General features: G+C 41.4%; 1 protein-coding gene across 1 annotated transcript in view; it reads right to left on the bottom strand.

Annotated features, from left to right (window-relative positions):
- The window catches only part of ERCC1 (ERCC excision repair 1, endonuclease non-catalytic subunit), a 39,574-nt gene that overhangs the window by 4,774 nt on the left and 19,593 nt on the right, over positions 1-15,207 (bottom strand). Inside the window, exons 8-10 of the mRNA XM_089665439.1 lie at positions 13,942-14,041; positions 7,489-7,560; positions 2,309-2,377 (exon numbers count right to left, since the gene is read on the bottom strand). Of these exons, the coding sequence (XP_089521565.1) occupies positions 2,309-2,377; positions 7,489-7,560; positions 13,942-14,041 (241 nt within the window). The remainder of the gene's footprint in view (positions 1-2,308; positions 2,378-7,488; positions 7,561-13,941; positions 14,042-15,207) is intronic.

Below are 15,207 nucleotides of genomic sequence, written 5' to 3'. Positions count from 1 at the left end.
CACTATCCCCCCCAATGACGGGGCACTATTCCCCCCCCACTGACACTGACGTACTATTCCTCCCACTGACAACAAAGACGGGGCACTATTCTTCCCACTGACAACAAAGACGGGGCACTATTCTTCCCACTGACAACAATGATGGGACACTATTCCTCCCACTGACACCAATGATGGGACACTATTCCTCCCACTGACACCAATGTTGGGACTCTATCCCCTTCCCCCACTGACACCAATGACGGGGCACTATTCCCCCCCCACACTGACACCAACAATGGGGCACTATTCCTCCCCCCGCTGACACCAATGATGGGGCACTATTCCTCCCACTGACACCAATGATGGGGCACTATTCCTACCACTGACACCAATGAAGCTTTAACCAGACACTGCTAGTCAAAAGACTGCTGTAACTGCTAATGAGAAAAGGTATTTAGCAGGTTATACTTATTACAATATTTGCATTTCCATGTAGTGTGTACTCTGTGAGACCGAATATAGTGAATGCAGGGTCCTGGGTTTAGCAACGCTTTAAGATTTTATAAAACATATCTCAAAAAGATTGAATTCAGCTGTGCAGGATTTACTCAAGAGACAAGACTTGAATTCTACCACTTTACAAAGTTTGGCCATAACTTGAATATGCTGTCCAGTTCTGGTCACCAATCCTCAGGAAGGATGTGCTTGAACAAGAGAGCATCCAGAGAAGGTTAACCGCTTACCCGCCGGCGTATAGCAGATATACTGCTACACGGCAGCAAGGGTCCGCAAAATCGTGTATATATACACGTGATTTAGCATTTCTGGTTAGGGAGCACGCACGAACCCTACCTGCGCCGCCATTCATGGCCACGGATTTCAATCACAGTGTCCCGCCCGCTAATTACCGACAGTCTTCTTCCCTGTCAGCTCAGGCACACTGCTCGTGATGGCTGTGCACAGCATAGATGACACTGTACAGTGGGCTCTGGAATCCACCAGATCACTTCCATCCAAAAGCGGATAGTTGGCTTGTGATGTTAAATCCCCCAAACAAATATCAATTTTCTAAATTACTGTTAGATGATTTCACATCAGTTGGAAGAGCTGCATACCAATGTGAATGTTAATAAAAGTTCTGTTTAAAGTGGTTATAAAGCCTAAACATGTTTTGGCATCAGTATCGCCCCCCCATACTTGTCTAAGCCCTCATTCGATCCAGCACTGTCCGCAGCTCTTCTCTCCCCTCACTTCCTGCTCTCACAGGCTTTGCTGAGGCTGCTGTCAATCCAAGCCAGTGACAAGAAGGAGGGGGCTAGCACTGAGTCCTGCTCTTTGTGTCTATGGACACAGACAGCGGGATTCAGGAGTGAGGCCACATGAATGCCCTCATAGGAAGTGCCTTCCTATGGGGACACTTGCCTGAGAGGAGAAGCTAGGAGCACTGGCGGGGAACCCAAGAAGAGGAGGATCAGGGCCACTCTGTGCAATTCCATTGCACACAGCAGATAAGTATAACCCAGATTATTATTTTTTAAAAAAAATGCATTTACAGCCACTTAAAGTTATTTTCTACAAATAGGCAGCAGCAGCTATTGCTTGTTTTAGGTATCATGCGCTGGCACCAAGATTAGCAGGTGGGTGTGGAGGGCTGGGAACAAAGAGCAAAGATCTCACAGTCAAATTCTTTTGAATCTAGTGGTGCACCAAAATGAAAATACTGGTGCCGAAACCAAAAATTAAAAATGCACTTGGCCGAAAACTGAAATGCGCAATTTTTAAAAATCAATATATATTTTTTGGAAAAAAAATACAATTTGATTAAAAAAAACATTATATACCCCAATTTTTGTAAAATATGAAAGAGGATGTTACGGTGAGTAAATTGATACCCAACATGTCACGCTTTAAAATTGCGCATGCTCATGGAATGGCGTGAAACTGTGGTACTTAAAAATCGCCATGGGTGATGCTTTAAAAATTTTTACAGATTAGCAGTGTAAAGTTACTAGTGCGAGAATTATTGCTCTTGCTCCAACGTTCATGGCGATACCTCACGTGTGGTTTGAACACCATTTACATATTTGGGCATGTCTTACGTATATGTTCACCACTATGTGCGAGCACGGGGGACGGGGGCACTTTAAAATGAAAAAAAAAAAAAACGCTTCAGCCACCAAAATTTCGGTGCATCCCTAATTGAATCCATTTGTAATTTAGTGTTCCTGCATGGATGGACTCTTCGTAACATCACAGTAATGTGCACCGAGCATTCAAAATGCGAGGAAGACATTACAGCTTCGCTTCACTTGGCAATAGTACTTACTTTCTGTGGTCCAAATCCTGGGCACAGGGACAAGTCTTCTCGAGAGGCACTGGCAAGGTCCGAAAGAGTCTGGAGGTAAAGATACAGCAAGAATTTTTTAAAGGGAAACAATGGCTGTCTTTCCAATCAGCACAAATTCAGTTCTAACTATCTAGAACTATAATATTTAAACTCAAAGTAATGTTTTAACCACTTCCAGTCCGGATACTTTCACCCCCTACATGTCCAGGCCAATTTTCAGCTTTCAGTGCTATCACACTTTGAATGACAATTGCGTGGTCATGCAACACTGCACTCATATTAATTATTTAGCATCTTTTTGAGACACATAAAACTTTATTGTGGTGGTATTTATTCACCACTGGGATTTTTATATTTTTGCTATATAAATGAAAAAGTCAAAACATTTTGAAAAAAAAGGGTTTTTCTAAAATTTTGTAAATAAATCTTTCTTCATAAATCTTAGCCAAAATGTATTCATCTGCCTTTTTAGTAAAAAATATAACCCAAATTAGTTTAAAACAAAAAATTATAATTTTTCACATTTTTTTTTAACATACTGTCACCCTAGCAGTACAGTGTCACCATGGTGACACTGCACTACTTGTGGGGGGTGATGAAGATTTTTTTTTCCTTTTTTAACGCTGATTGCTTTTACACCCATAAAAGCTGTAAAAGCAATCATTTCTCCTTCTCTCTGGCTGCATTCCTGCAGCCCTTGAGAGATATTGTGCGAGCTGTGATTGGTCACAGCTTGTCACATGGTACCATGTGATCTCTGTGATAATTTACAGATTTCACAAGTAGTAAGCAATGATATCAGGAAGCGACATCTTGTTTACTACTGTTGATGTGATCACCGATTGGCCAATCAGTGATCACATGACTCGTGACTGCACATAGAGGTCCCCCGTACAGCAATCTGTGTTCTGCTGTGTCCGGACGACACAGCGGGCACCGGATTACGGTGCTGCGCGCTCCCAGGAAGCACGCACAGGCAGTGAATGTGGGTGACGTTTAGAAACGTCAACCCGCTTCGGCAGCACTCTCATCCACCCGTTTATCTACATGTGCCGAACGGGAAGAGGCTAAGGTAATTTGAGCTCCATGCATACTATCATTTCCATAGAAGCTGTTATTAGCATTTTTTTTCTGCTTCTAGATAGTGTTCTAAATAGTGTTCTCCTATGTGTCCATGCACACTACTTTAGGCTATTAGCATTTTCTGAGCTTCAGCATCTAGGAGCAGAAACAAAATAGTGTTTGCCAAGTTTTTTGGAGTGTTTTTCCAGCAGAAAAAAAAACGCTAAACGTTTTTTTTCTACATGTACTGTAAAAATGCTAATAAAACACTAATGCTCCTAAACATTTCTAAACACAAGTAAACCACTACAAAAAAAAAAAAGCCATTACCAGCACTTTCTGAGCTTATAAAAAGTGCTAGTGTGCATGGAGCCTTAGGCCGGCCATACACATGTGGAATTCTGGAAGAATTTTCTTTCGAAAATCTTTTCTAAGAATTTTCGTTCGAATTTTGCACCATTAGTGGGTCACAGAAACGGCCAGTTTTCATGTGACCATCAAATATGAGTGATCGGCCATGTTGGAATTCGAATGAATTTTAAATCAATGATGGGAGAATCGTGCAAGAAATATAAAGCTGTGACCTGAAAAGAAAAGAAAATTCCTGGCCACGAAAATTCTTTTCCGTAGCAAGATGAGGAGAAATTGGAGGCTTGGTTGAATTTCAAAATCAATCGCATTACAAAATGCTCGTTCAGAATTCAACCCATGTATGGCCTGCATTAAACATTTTGATGTACCATGTTACATACTTAATCAGGCTTGTTTACACTTACATTGGTCCCTGAAAATCCACTATGGAGAGAGTATTACAGAAGTGGACGACAGGCATTCAGGAGGCAATACTGCCACCTCCTGAATGTCTTTTTTTTTTTGCAAACAATGGGGCTTTTGAATGAGAATACTGTGCAGGAACTGAGTCTAGCATTTGGCATAACAGAGGTGTACTTCATCTGGCTGTACTGTTATTTTAAGGTGGACTGTCTGGGAGTTGGAGGGCTTAACCGCCTATTGGTACTGCCCCCCCCAATGCTAGTATTAAAGAGCCCTTACATATACAATATTGTGCATTCTTCCACCACTGGCCATTGGCATTTCATTGCAATCACTCATTCCCCCAGGCCCACTAGAGCTGAGATAATATCTATTGTTATTTCTGGTGTAAGGTACTGTACCACATCGAATGGTTGTGCAACAGTGCTGCAATGCAATACACACCGGTTGGCATGGTGCGCTGGGTTGCCATTAAAGTGTTACTAAACCCAGGACCCTGCATTTACTATATCCGGTCTCTCCGGACCCTGCATTCACTAGATTTGGTCTCCTACAGTACTCAGAACATGGAAATGCAATTATTTTAGTAAATATAAACTGCTAAATACCTTTTCTTATCAGCAGTTAGAGCAGTCTTGTGACTTCTATCAGTGTCTAGTCGAGCACATGTTAAAACTTGTAGGACAAGTTTTCATTTTGCTCTAAGGATGCAGAACCTCTAACCTCTGTCTGGACAGTGCTGATTGGCCCTGTGCTGATCACATGCACTCTCCCAAGAAAACAAAAAACCTCTCTAGCCATACACACCAAACTGAGCATGTGCAGAGTGACTCTTCCCCGTCTTCTCAGGAGATAAGAGGGGGACACTGGAAGATGGGGAGGATCAGAGAAATCAGGCTCAAACAGCATTTTTACACAATGTGGAGGATTAACCCCTTAGGTTACACAGTGAGTATAATAAGCATCCTTTATTGCGTATAAAGACTGATTTTACTGTTGTGAGTTTAGTAACACTTTAAGAATGAATGGCACTGCAACACACCAACATGCAAAACGCGCGTGTTCACGCATTGCCTCAGCACGCGTAAAGCCTGCCTTACCAAACGAGCAGAGAATCTTCACACATTGATTTTAATGAGGATTTACATCAATTATCCAGTTATGTGAAAGGCATATTTAACTCATCTGTACATGAGTATCTATGTCTCATTCACTTGGGTGAAGATGAGTACCAATAGCGTGAACGGGCTGCAATGCACAAAACCTGTGTCACCGCATTGCAGGTGGTGTGAATGACTACAAAAAGGGATGTATCTCAGTCGTTCTATCAAAGAAGGAATTTCTGGAACCCAAGAATCTGAAGAATTGCCTTTAAGGTAGGCCGGCCATAGGTAGTTTGAACCGTCTGTGGGAAGGCTGACTGTACCAGATTCAATTTGTTTTGCGACTCGGGTACAACCAGCATGTCAGATGTTTCATGCGATTACTTCCATCAGCTATAGCCGTTTGCACTAATCATTGTGTTCTCCGGGGAGGGATGGCTCTTCCCCATGCACAGCCCCCCTCCACGCTGGGAGAACACCATAGCTCCATGGGAAGGATTCTCCCATTAACATCATATATCATTTTACCCCTGTACAAATCATTAGTAACACCTCATCTGGAATATGCAGTTCAGTTTTGGGCACCAATTCACAAAAATAAAATTGGGGAACTGGAGAAAGTACAGAGAAGGGCAACCAAACTGATTCGAGGCATGGAGGAGATCAGCTATAAGGAAAGATTAGAGGAACTGAATTCTCTCTTGAGAAGAGGAGATTAAGAGGGGATATGATCTCCATGTATAATTCATAAGGGGGGATATGATCACCCTGTATAATACATAAGGGGGATATGACCTCCATGTATAATACATAAGGGGGGATATGATCTACATGTATAATACATAAGGGGGGATATGATCTCCATATATAATTCATAAGGGGGGATATGACCTCCATGTATAATACATAAGGGGGATATGATCTCCATGTATAATACATTAACGGGGGATATGATCTCCATGTATAATTCATAAGGGGGGATATGATCACCCTGTATAATACATAAGGGGGGATATGATCTCCATGTATAATACATAAGGGGGATATGATCTCCATGTATAATACATAAGGGGGGATATGATCTCCATATATAATTCATAAGGGGGGATATGACCTCCATGTATAATACATAAGGGGGATATGATCTCCATGTATAATACATAAGGGGGGATATGATCTCCATATATAATTCATAAGGGGGGATATGATCACCATGTATAATACATAAGGGGGATATGATCTCCATGTATAATACATAAGGGGGGGATATTATCTCCATGTATAATACATAAGGGAAATATGATCTCCATGTATAATGCATAGGGGGGATATGATCACCATGTATAATACATAAGGGGGGGGATATGATCTCCATGTATAATACATAAGGTTGATATGATCTCCATGTATAATACATAAGGGGGGATATGATCTCCATGTATAAATGCACAAGTGGTTCATATAGTGAACTCGGTGTAGAGTTATTCAGCCTGAGGTCATCACAGAGGACAAGGGGGCACTCTTTACGTCTGGAGGAAAAGAAATTTAATTACCAAACACGGAACGGTTTCTTCACAGTAAGAGCTGTAAAAAATGTGGAATAGACTGCCTCAAGAGTTGGTTCTGGCCAGCTCAGTGGATTGCTTTAAAAAAGGCCTGGATTCTTTCCTAGATACACAGAATATAACTGGATACTAACATTTATAGGTAAAGTTTATCCAGGGAATATCCGATTGCCTCTCCGGGTATCAGGAAGGAATTTTTTTCTCTGCAGGAGCATATTGGATCATGCTTTGCTGGGTTTTTTTGCCTTCCTCTGGATCAACTGTGGGTGTAGGATTATAATTTTTTTTTTTTTTTTAATGGTTGAACTGGATGGACTTTTGTCTTTTTTGGACTAACTATGTAACGCTGACTGTGTTGATGCAATTGAGCAATAATCTATGGCCAGCTTTAAGAAGACTTGCAGCAGTATTGGCCACAACATGACATTTGGCAGCAACATGCCGTGTAAGGTGCACAGGCAATGTTCTTCGGGATTAGCGGACAGCATATTTCTGGTGATGCCTTGTTTTACTCGCTGTGTTTCTTGTCTCTATAGGCTGTATCGAAGGCATGTGTTGTATAAAAGTGACATTGTACTAATCTGGTATGTTTAACTTGTATTTTTATTCACACAAAAAGGTACACTTATTTAACTCTTAATTCCACACAACTCACCCCAAACGTCGTAAGCAGTGTGCAGCTGTCTGTCTTGTTCACTGATTTCACTGTGGTAAGGCAATCTGTAATCTAAGGAAAAAAAAAGAAGTAAAGTGATCATTTATAGTTAATCAGGTAAATTGAATAAAAAGGTATCTAAGCACGGGTTACATTCTCCTCCCTGCGGTGCATGGAAAAATTCCCACTTGCTGCACCTTCTGCGCTTTTTTCAACATAGCGCACCTTCTATTTTAATGAATGGTAATGGGTCTAAAAACGGCAGCACCTCATATGCACATCAAATGTTCAATGGTGCGATTGCCATCATAAAGTCAGCCTGTACTGGGAGGAATACTGACTGGGTGGTCATTGCTGACTTCTCCAGAGTAGTGGGCTGGCTCTTGGGGAGAATTTACACAACTGTCAAAATGCCTTGATGGGTGGATGGTAATCTGGAGGATTGGGCATCTCTAGTCAGGGACATTTGCCTTCAGACTGCCCTTTTCAACACCCACCAGTGATGCTGAGTCTCCATTAGTGAAAGAGATAAAATCCAATTAACAAAAAGGGCGAGCCAGGGAAGAGTTGGTCTGGACCTAGACCTGATGCTGGATGTCCTCTAGCAAGGACAACAAACATTCCCAGGTACAACTATAAAGGTAAAAAGGGCGAAAAACACATCAAAGTGAATTACAAGAAGAATTTAACCCCTTCACACCTAAGGGTAAAACAAATCTTGATGCCTAAGCACAATTTTGCAACGCTGACATGTGTTAGTAAAACCGTACATATCACAACTACTTTGCACATCCAGGTGATCTATACCTTGTGTATTTCAGGACAAATTGGACTTCCATTTGGTGGTAAATGGTAATGGATATCTCCTGATTTTTTTTTTATTCTCAAAGGAAAACTGGCCCAAAATAGTAAAAAAAAAATATATATATATTTTTTTAATTTAGATATGTGTTTCTTGTTACTACCATAACGTACCACCAAAGAACAACCCTAAATAAATTTTCCAGCTCTTGACGATCGCAACGATACCATATATGTGTATGTTATTTGTTGTTTGTACCCACAGTACAGCCCAGAAACAATAGTGCGCATTTTGTTTTTTTGTTTACCTAAAACACACTGACGCTAATACCAATTTTTTTAAAATCCTGACCGTTGACCCAAACACTTACCCTGGCACTGAACTAGATCAAACCTTGATCTAGGTATTTTTTCTTTTTTTTAAATATTTATTTCTTTATTTTTTTTTAACAAACATTTTTTCCCCTCTATGCCAGAAGTTAGAGAGATACAATGTATCTCTCTTCTCCATTCATATAGAGAGAAAAAAAAACAAGGGGGCCGGGCTGTACTGTGACTGTTCACTGTAATAGCTAATCAGAGGCTATCACAGCGATCATGTGACCCTGAATCGGGAGTCCCGATCGTTGGAACGGGACTCTCAGTGGCAACCCGGTCTTTGTGCTGGGAGCACGCAGTAAGGCACGCTCCAAGCACAAAGACTGGTACACAAATATATGGCCCCATGGAAAAAAGCCCAGTTCTGTTAGGCCGCATATTTGTGCTACGTCGGCATCAAGGGGTTAAAAAGCAGCCTTCAATCCACCCACTACAAAACTATTTTCTAGTCTTCCTTCATTACTATGAAATACAGCAATAATGTAATGTACATTAAAATGACACAAAAAAACTGTATAATAACTGCAATGTAGACATATAAGGGTTGATCTACTAAAACTGGAGAGTGCAAAACCTGGTGCAGCTGTGCACAGTAGCCAATCAGCTTCAAACTTCAGCCTGTTCACTTAAGCTTTGACAAAAAACCTGAAAGCTGGTTTCTATGCAAAGCTGCACCAGATTTTGCACTCTCCAGTATTAGTAAATCTATCCCATACAGTCAATAAAGCAGTGTATTTACAGCGGGTATAGAAAAGAATCACCCCCCCTTTAAAATAATCGCATTTTGTTGCTCAGCCTGAAATGAAGACAGTTTTTGTTTTATCACCAGCTTGTGTCAGTATTTTGCTGAACCACCTTTTGCTTTAATTACAGCTTATAGTCTGTTGAGATATGTCTCTACTAACGTTGCACATGTAGACTTTGCAATATTTGCCCACTCTTCTTTGCAGAACTGCTCAATTTCAGTTAGATTTGATGGTGACTGTGGACTGCAGTCTTCAAGTCATTCCACAGATTGTCAATGGGGTTTAAGTGTGGGCTCTGACTAGGCCATGCAAGGACATTCACCCTTTTCGCCTTCAACCACTGTGGGATCATTTTGCTGTGTGCTTTGGGTCTTTGTGATGTCAGAAGGTAAATCTTCTTCCCATTGACAACTTTCTGGCAGAGGGCAACAAATTTTCCTCAAGAATGTGACAGTATTTTGCCCCATCTTGGTTTTCCTTCTATCCTACAAGTGCTCCAGTTCCAGTCCCCCCCCCCCCCCCCAACATAACAGGATATACCATCTCCATGCTTTACTGAAGGAATGGTGGTATTTGGATGGTGGAGCTGTATTGGATTTCTGCCAGACATATCGTTTAATGTTCAGGCCAAATAATTCCATTTTAGTCTCATCTGACCATAACACCTTTTTCCATGTGACCTCAGAATCTTCAAGGTGCATTTTGGCAAAGCTCAGTGGTGACTTCATGTGGCCCTTCTTGAGGAGTGACTTTTTTCTTGCAGCCCTTCCATACAAGCCACATTTGTGGAGAATTTGTGATATTGTGCTGTAGGCTTCTCTGACCAGTTTTCTCCTGGCTTTTTCATCCAGTTTGGAGTGACGTCCTGATCCAGGGAGAGTCTGCATTGTACCAAATACCTTCCACTTCTTTATAATACACTTCACTGTGCTTCTAGGCATTTATAAAGCCTTTGACAGTTTTTTTTTGTATCCATCTCCTGACTTGCACCTGTCTGCAACTTTATCCTAGAGATCTTTTGACAGTGCCTTGCCACCTATAGTTGATTGTTTGCTTCAGTTGCACTACCAGGGACTGAAATGCCCCAGGAAAGCTATTTTCATGCTGAGCTAATCAAAATGACCACAGCTGATTACAATTGAAACTCAAATGGCTTTGTGTGCCATTAAGAAGGTGATTAGCTACAACTGATTGAGTTTACAAGTCATTTTTAGGAGGGGGTGATCCTTTTTCCAACTCAGTGATTCTGTTTTTGATCTTGTTATACCTTTTTCTGACATGGTAGTGCTATATCTTTCACTTGGATATTATAAGTTGCAAGTAAATACGGCTGTATAAAACAAGTACAGTGTCTGTCTTCATTTCAGGCTGCAAAGCAAAAAAATTTGATTATTTTAAGGGGGGGGTGATTCTTTCATACCCACTGTACGGTTAGAGATTAACTGTAAACTGTGAATTCTTTATTGTATCAAACACGTAAAGTAGGTACAATGCATACAGTATCTGTTAATAGGAGGTATAGAGTGGCTATTTATCCTAACAACCAAGATCTCCAAAGATTCTGTTGCTATCCAGGGCTAGGGGTGTATGAGTAGGCTTGTATAACCACCCATACCACATCTTCTCAAATATTTGAGAGCTACCTCTGTAGGTATAGCCTAGAATTTCCAAGTGCAAGAAAGAGTTCACTTTACATATCCAGAGACTTGAGGGAGGTTGAGGTGACAGCCAATGTTGTCCTATAGTTTTTCTGTCCAAGTATAAGATTATACCTATTGGCAGCTCTAGAGGAGAATTTTCAAAGGCAAATTCCAAAATTCCCAGCAGACCCATTTTTGGCCGAGGAAAACAAGAGAGTTGAAAAGGCAATTACAAACACTAATACTAGTACAGGATCAATTTTGCCCATTTCCAAAGCAAGTAAAAAGGGTTCCCCTGTCCCAAGATGCACCTAGGGCAAGCAGGGAATCTCTGCAACAAAAACTGTCCATTTTTAAGTGGGTCCAGTAAACTCCAGGTAATAAAAATAACTGTCTCATAGAAGTGGCAATCAAGATAAGAGATATTCTGTGCCATGCCATAAGCCAATGTTCTTTACTTATCTGGCCTAGGTCCTGGCCCCATTTGTGTTTACGTCATTGTTAGCAATTTATGTACAGTAGAGAAGGTTGTACAACTGTGCAAGATTGAAGGTAAGCCTGGAGTTCAGTTACAAGGATAAACAAGGATAAAGGGAAACTATGAAGGTAAGCCTGGAGTTCATCTACAAGGATAAAGGGAAACAATGAAGGTTAGCCTGGAGTTAATCTACAAGGATAAAGGGAAATGATGAAGGTTAGCCTGGAGTTGATCTACAAGGATAAACAATGAAGGTTAGCCTGGAGTTCATCTACAAGGATAAAGGGAAACGATGAAGTTTAGCCTGGAGTTCATCTACAAGGATAAATGGAAACGATGAAGGCAAGCCTGTAGTTCATCTACAAGGATAAAGGGAAACTATGAAGGCAAGCCTGGAGTTCATCTACATCCTTGAAGATGAACTCCAGGCTTGCCATCATAGTTTCCCTTTGTCCTTATTTATTTATTCGTTTAGCCTGGAGTTCATCTACAAGGATAAAGGGAAACAATGAAGGTTAGCCTGGAGTTCATCTACAAGGATAAAGGGAAACGATGAAGGTTAGCCTGGAGTTCATCTACAAGGATAAAGGGAAATGATGAAGATTAGCCTGGAGTTCATTTACAAGGATAAAGGGAAACAAAGTTTAGCCAGGAGTTCATCTACAAGGATAAATGGAAATGATGTAGGCAAGCCTGTAGTTCATCTAGAAGGATAAAGGGAAACTATGAAGGCAAGCCTGGAGTTCATCTACATTCTTGTAGATGAACTCCAGGCTTGCCATCATAGTTTCCCTTTGTCCTTATTTATTTATTCGTTTAGCCTGGAGTTCATCTACAAGGATAAAGGGAGACAATGAAAGTTAACCTGAAGTTCATCTACAAGGATAAAGGGAAACTATGAAGGCCAGCCTGGAGTTCATCTACAAGGATAAAGGGAAACTATTAGGTTAGCCTGAAGTTCATCTACAAGGATAAAGGGAAACAATGAAGGTTAACCTGGAGTTCATGTACAAGGATAAAGGGAAACTATGAAGGCCAGACTGGAGTTCATCTACAAGGATAAAAGGAAACTACAGTATGAAGGCCAGCCTGGAGTTCATCTACAAGGATAAAGGGAAACGGTTAAAGTAATTCTGGAGTTCTACAAGGATAAAAGGAAACAATTAAGGTAATTCTGGAGTTCATCTACAAGGATGAAAGGAAATGATAAAAGTAATTCTGGAGTTTATCTACAAGGATAAAAGGAAACAATGAAGGCAATCCTGGAGTTCATCAACATCCTTGTAGATGAACTCCAGGCTTGTCATCATAGTTTCCCTTTGTCCTTATTTACTTATTCATTTAGCCTGGAGTTCATCTACAAGGATAAAGGGAAACAATGAAGGCAAGGCTGGAGTTCATCTACAAGGATAAAGGGAAACGATGAAGGCAAGGCTGGAGTTCATCTACAAGGATAAAGGGAAACGATGAAGGCAAGGCTGGAGTTCATCTACAAGGATAAAGGGAAACGATGAAGGCAAGGCTGGAGTTCATCTACAAGGATAAAGGGAAACGATGAAGGCAAGCCTGGAGTTCATCTACAAGGATAAAGGGAAACGATGAAGGCAAGCCTGGAGTTCGTCTACAAGGATAAAGGGAAACGATGAAGGCAAGCCTGGAGTTCGTCTACAAGGATAAAGGGAAACGATGAAGGCAAGCCTGGAGTTCATCTACAAGGATAAAGGGAAACGATGAAGGCAAGCCTGTAGTTCATCTACAAGGATAAAGGGAAACGATGAAGGCAAGCCTGGAGTTCATCTACAAGGATAAAGGGAAACTATGAAGGTTAGCCTGGAGTTCATCTACAAGGATAAAGGGAAACTATGAAGGCAAGCCTGGAGTTCATCTACAAGGATAAAAGGGAAAGTATCATGTTGCCCATTCAGAGCAAATAATCAGTACTTGCAGGTATAGCCAATTTCCTGGCCATGAACAATGTCAAGTGGCAACGCAAAGATGATCATCTTCACTCTGTAACGGCTTACTCAGGGTTCTGGCAGGCGGACAGGGCAGCTGGGGAGTGCGGGGAAGGCAAGTATGAGTGGCCTATAAAGAGAACCTGTCACTATGCATTAACATTAAATAAACAAAATAACAGATTCATTTTAAGTGTTGCGTTTTACAGTGTATGGTTAGGATGAGGGTAAGGTATCAGTGCAAGAGTCAAGGTAAATGTTAAGGTAAAAGTTACAGGATTAGGTTAACGCTCGTTTTAAACACATGAAACCCTCCCCCCTCCCAATCCCATGCCAAAACACTACCAGTACTAATATTGCAGACCTGAAACTGGAATTCCTGCCTGATGTATACCCTTTCACCAACTTTTTGACAAATGAGGCCCACTTCTATCTGGCCTCCATTTTATTCTCACCTTGGACATGAAATCACTTTCAGTCCTCTCCTTCAAGGCATCAGCTGGCTTTTGCTCATAACACTTGTAGGTCTCCAGGTAGCGGCCCGCCTCCTCTGGACTGCAAGAAATAGGCACAGTGTTAAAGTTATTGTAAAAAAGCCTCAACATTCCAAAAGAAACAACAGTGGACCCTTACAAAACAAAATCCTGGTCAAAATTTAGAAATGAAAATGCAGACATTCATGCCCCTTTCACAGTCCTGTATACAAACATGAATATATTTAGGGAAAACCATACTAAAATAATATTTATGGAGCCAGGGGATCCCCAGGCAGGACAGAGCTTGCCCTACTCTATTCCTGCAAGACGTGGACTGTTCATTAAAAGGGAATCAAACTCACCCCCCCCTTCCCCCCAATCAGCATGTTCCTATTTCTGAGACACATGCTGCATTCCACATAACACACATTGCAAATCATTGTTTGTTGCACAGGTAAAAATATTGTAAGCTGCAATATTTTAATGTTGTACTGCAAATCAGGGATGGACTGACAACTCATGGGGCCCCCCGGGTAATAGGGGATCATGGGGCCCCTGTGTCCTTGCCCACACTCAAAGCACACCCAAAAAAGCCTATAAAAAAATTTCATGGGGTCCCCTACTGACACCGGGTCCTCAGGCAGTGCCCGAATGGTCAGTCCGCCCCTGCTGCTGATAGTTTATCAGGCCCAAGTGTTTAATGTTTGTTTGAGGTATATACAAAACAGCTTATTGGTATACATCAATCATCCATAACATTATGACTGCTGATAAGTAAAGTGAATAACATTAATTATCTTGTAACAATGGAATCTGAAAGTGGGTGGGGTATATTAGGCAGAAAGTGAACATGTTTCCCTTAAGTTCATGTGTTGAAAGCAGAAAAAAGGGCAAGTGTAAGGATTTGAGTGACTTTGACAAGGGCCAAAAATGGCTGGACGACTGGGCCAGAGCAATCTCTAAACCTGCAGATCTTGTGGGATGTTCCCGGTCTGCAGTGGGCAGGACCTAACAAAAGTGGTCCAGGGAAGGAAAACCAGTGAATAGGCAACAGGGTCATGGGTGGCCAAGGCTCTTTGATGCACATGGGGAGCGAAGGCTGGTCTGTGTAGTCTGATCCAATATAAGAGCAGCTGTAGTTCATTCCCATGCAAAAGTTAATTCCCATGCAAAAGGTGTCATAACACACAATGTATCGCAGTTTGTTGTGTATGGGGCTGCGTAGCCGCAGACTAGTCAGGGTGC

This window comes from Staurois parvus, unplaced genomic scaffold, assembly GCF_062004578.1.
Source record: "Staurois parvus isolate SC_StPar_1 unplaced genomic scaffold, SC_StPar_1.0 ptg002193l, whole genome shotgun sequence".
NCBI classification, from domain to species: Eukaryota; Metazoa; Chordata; class Amphibia; order Anura; family Ranidae; genus Staurois; species Staurois parvus.
The sequence above is the reverse complement of the archived record's forward strand: the minus strand, read 5'-3'. Positions and strand labels throughout refer to the sequence as shown.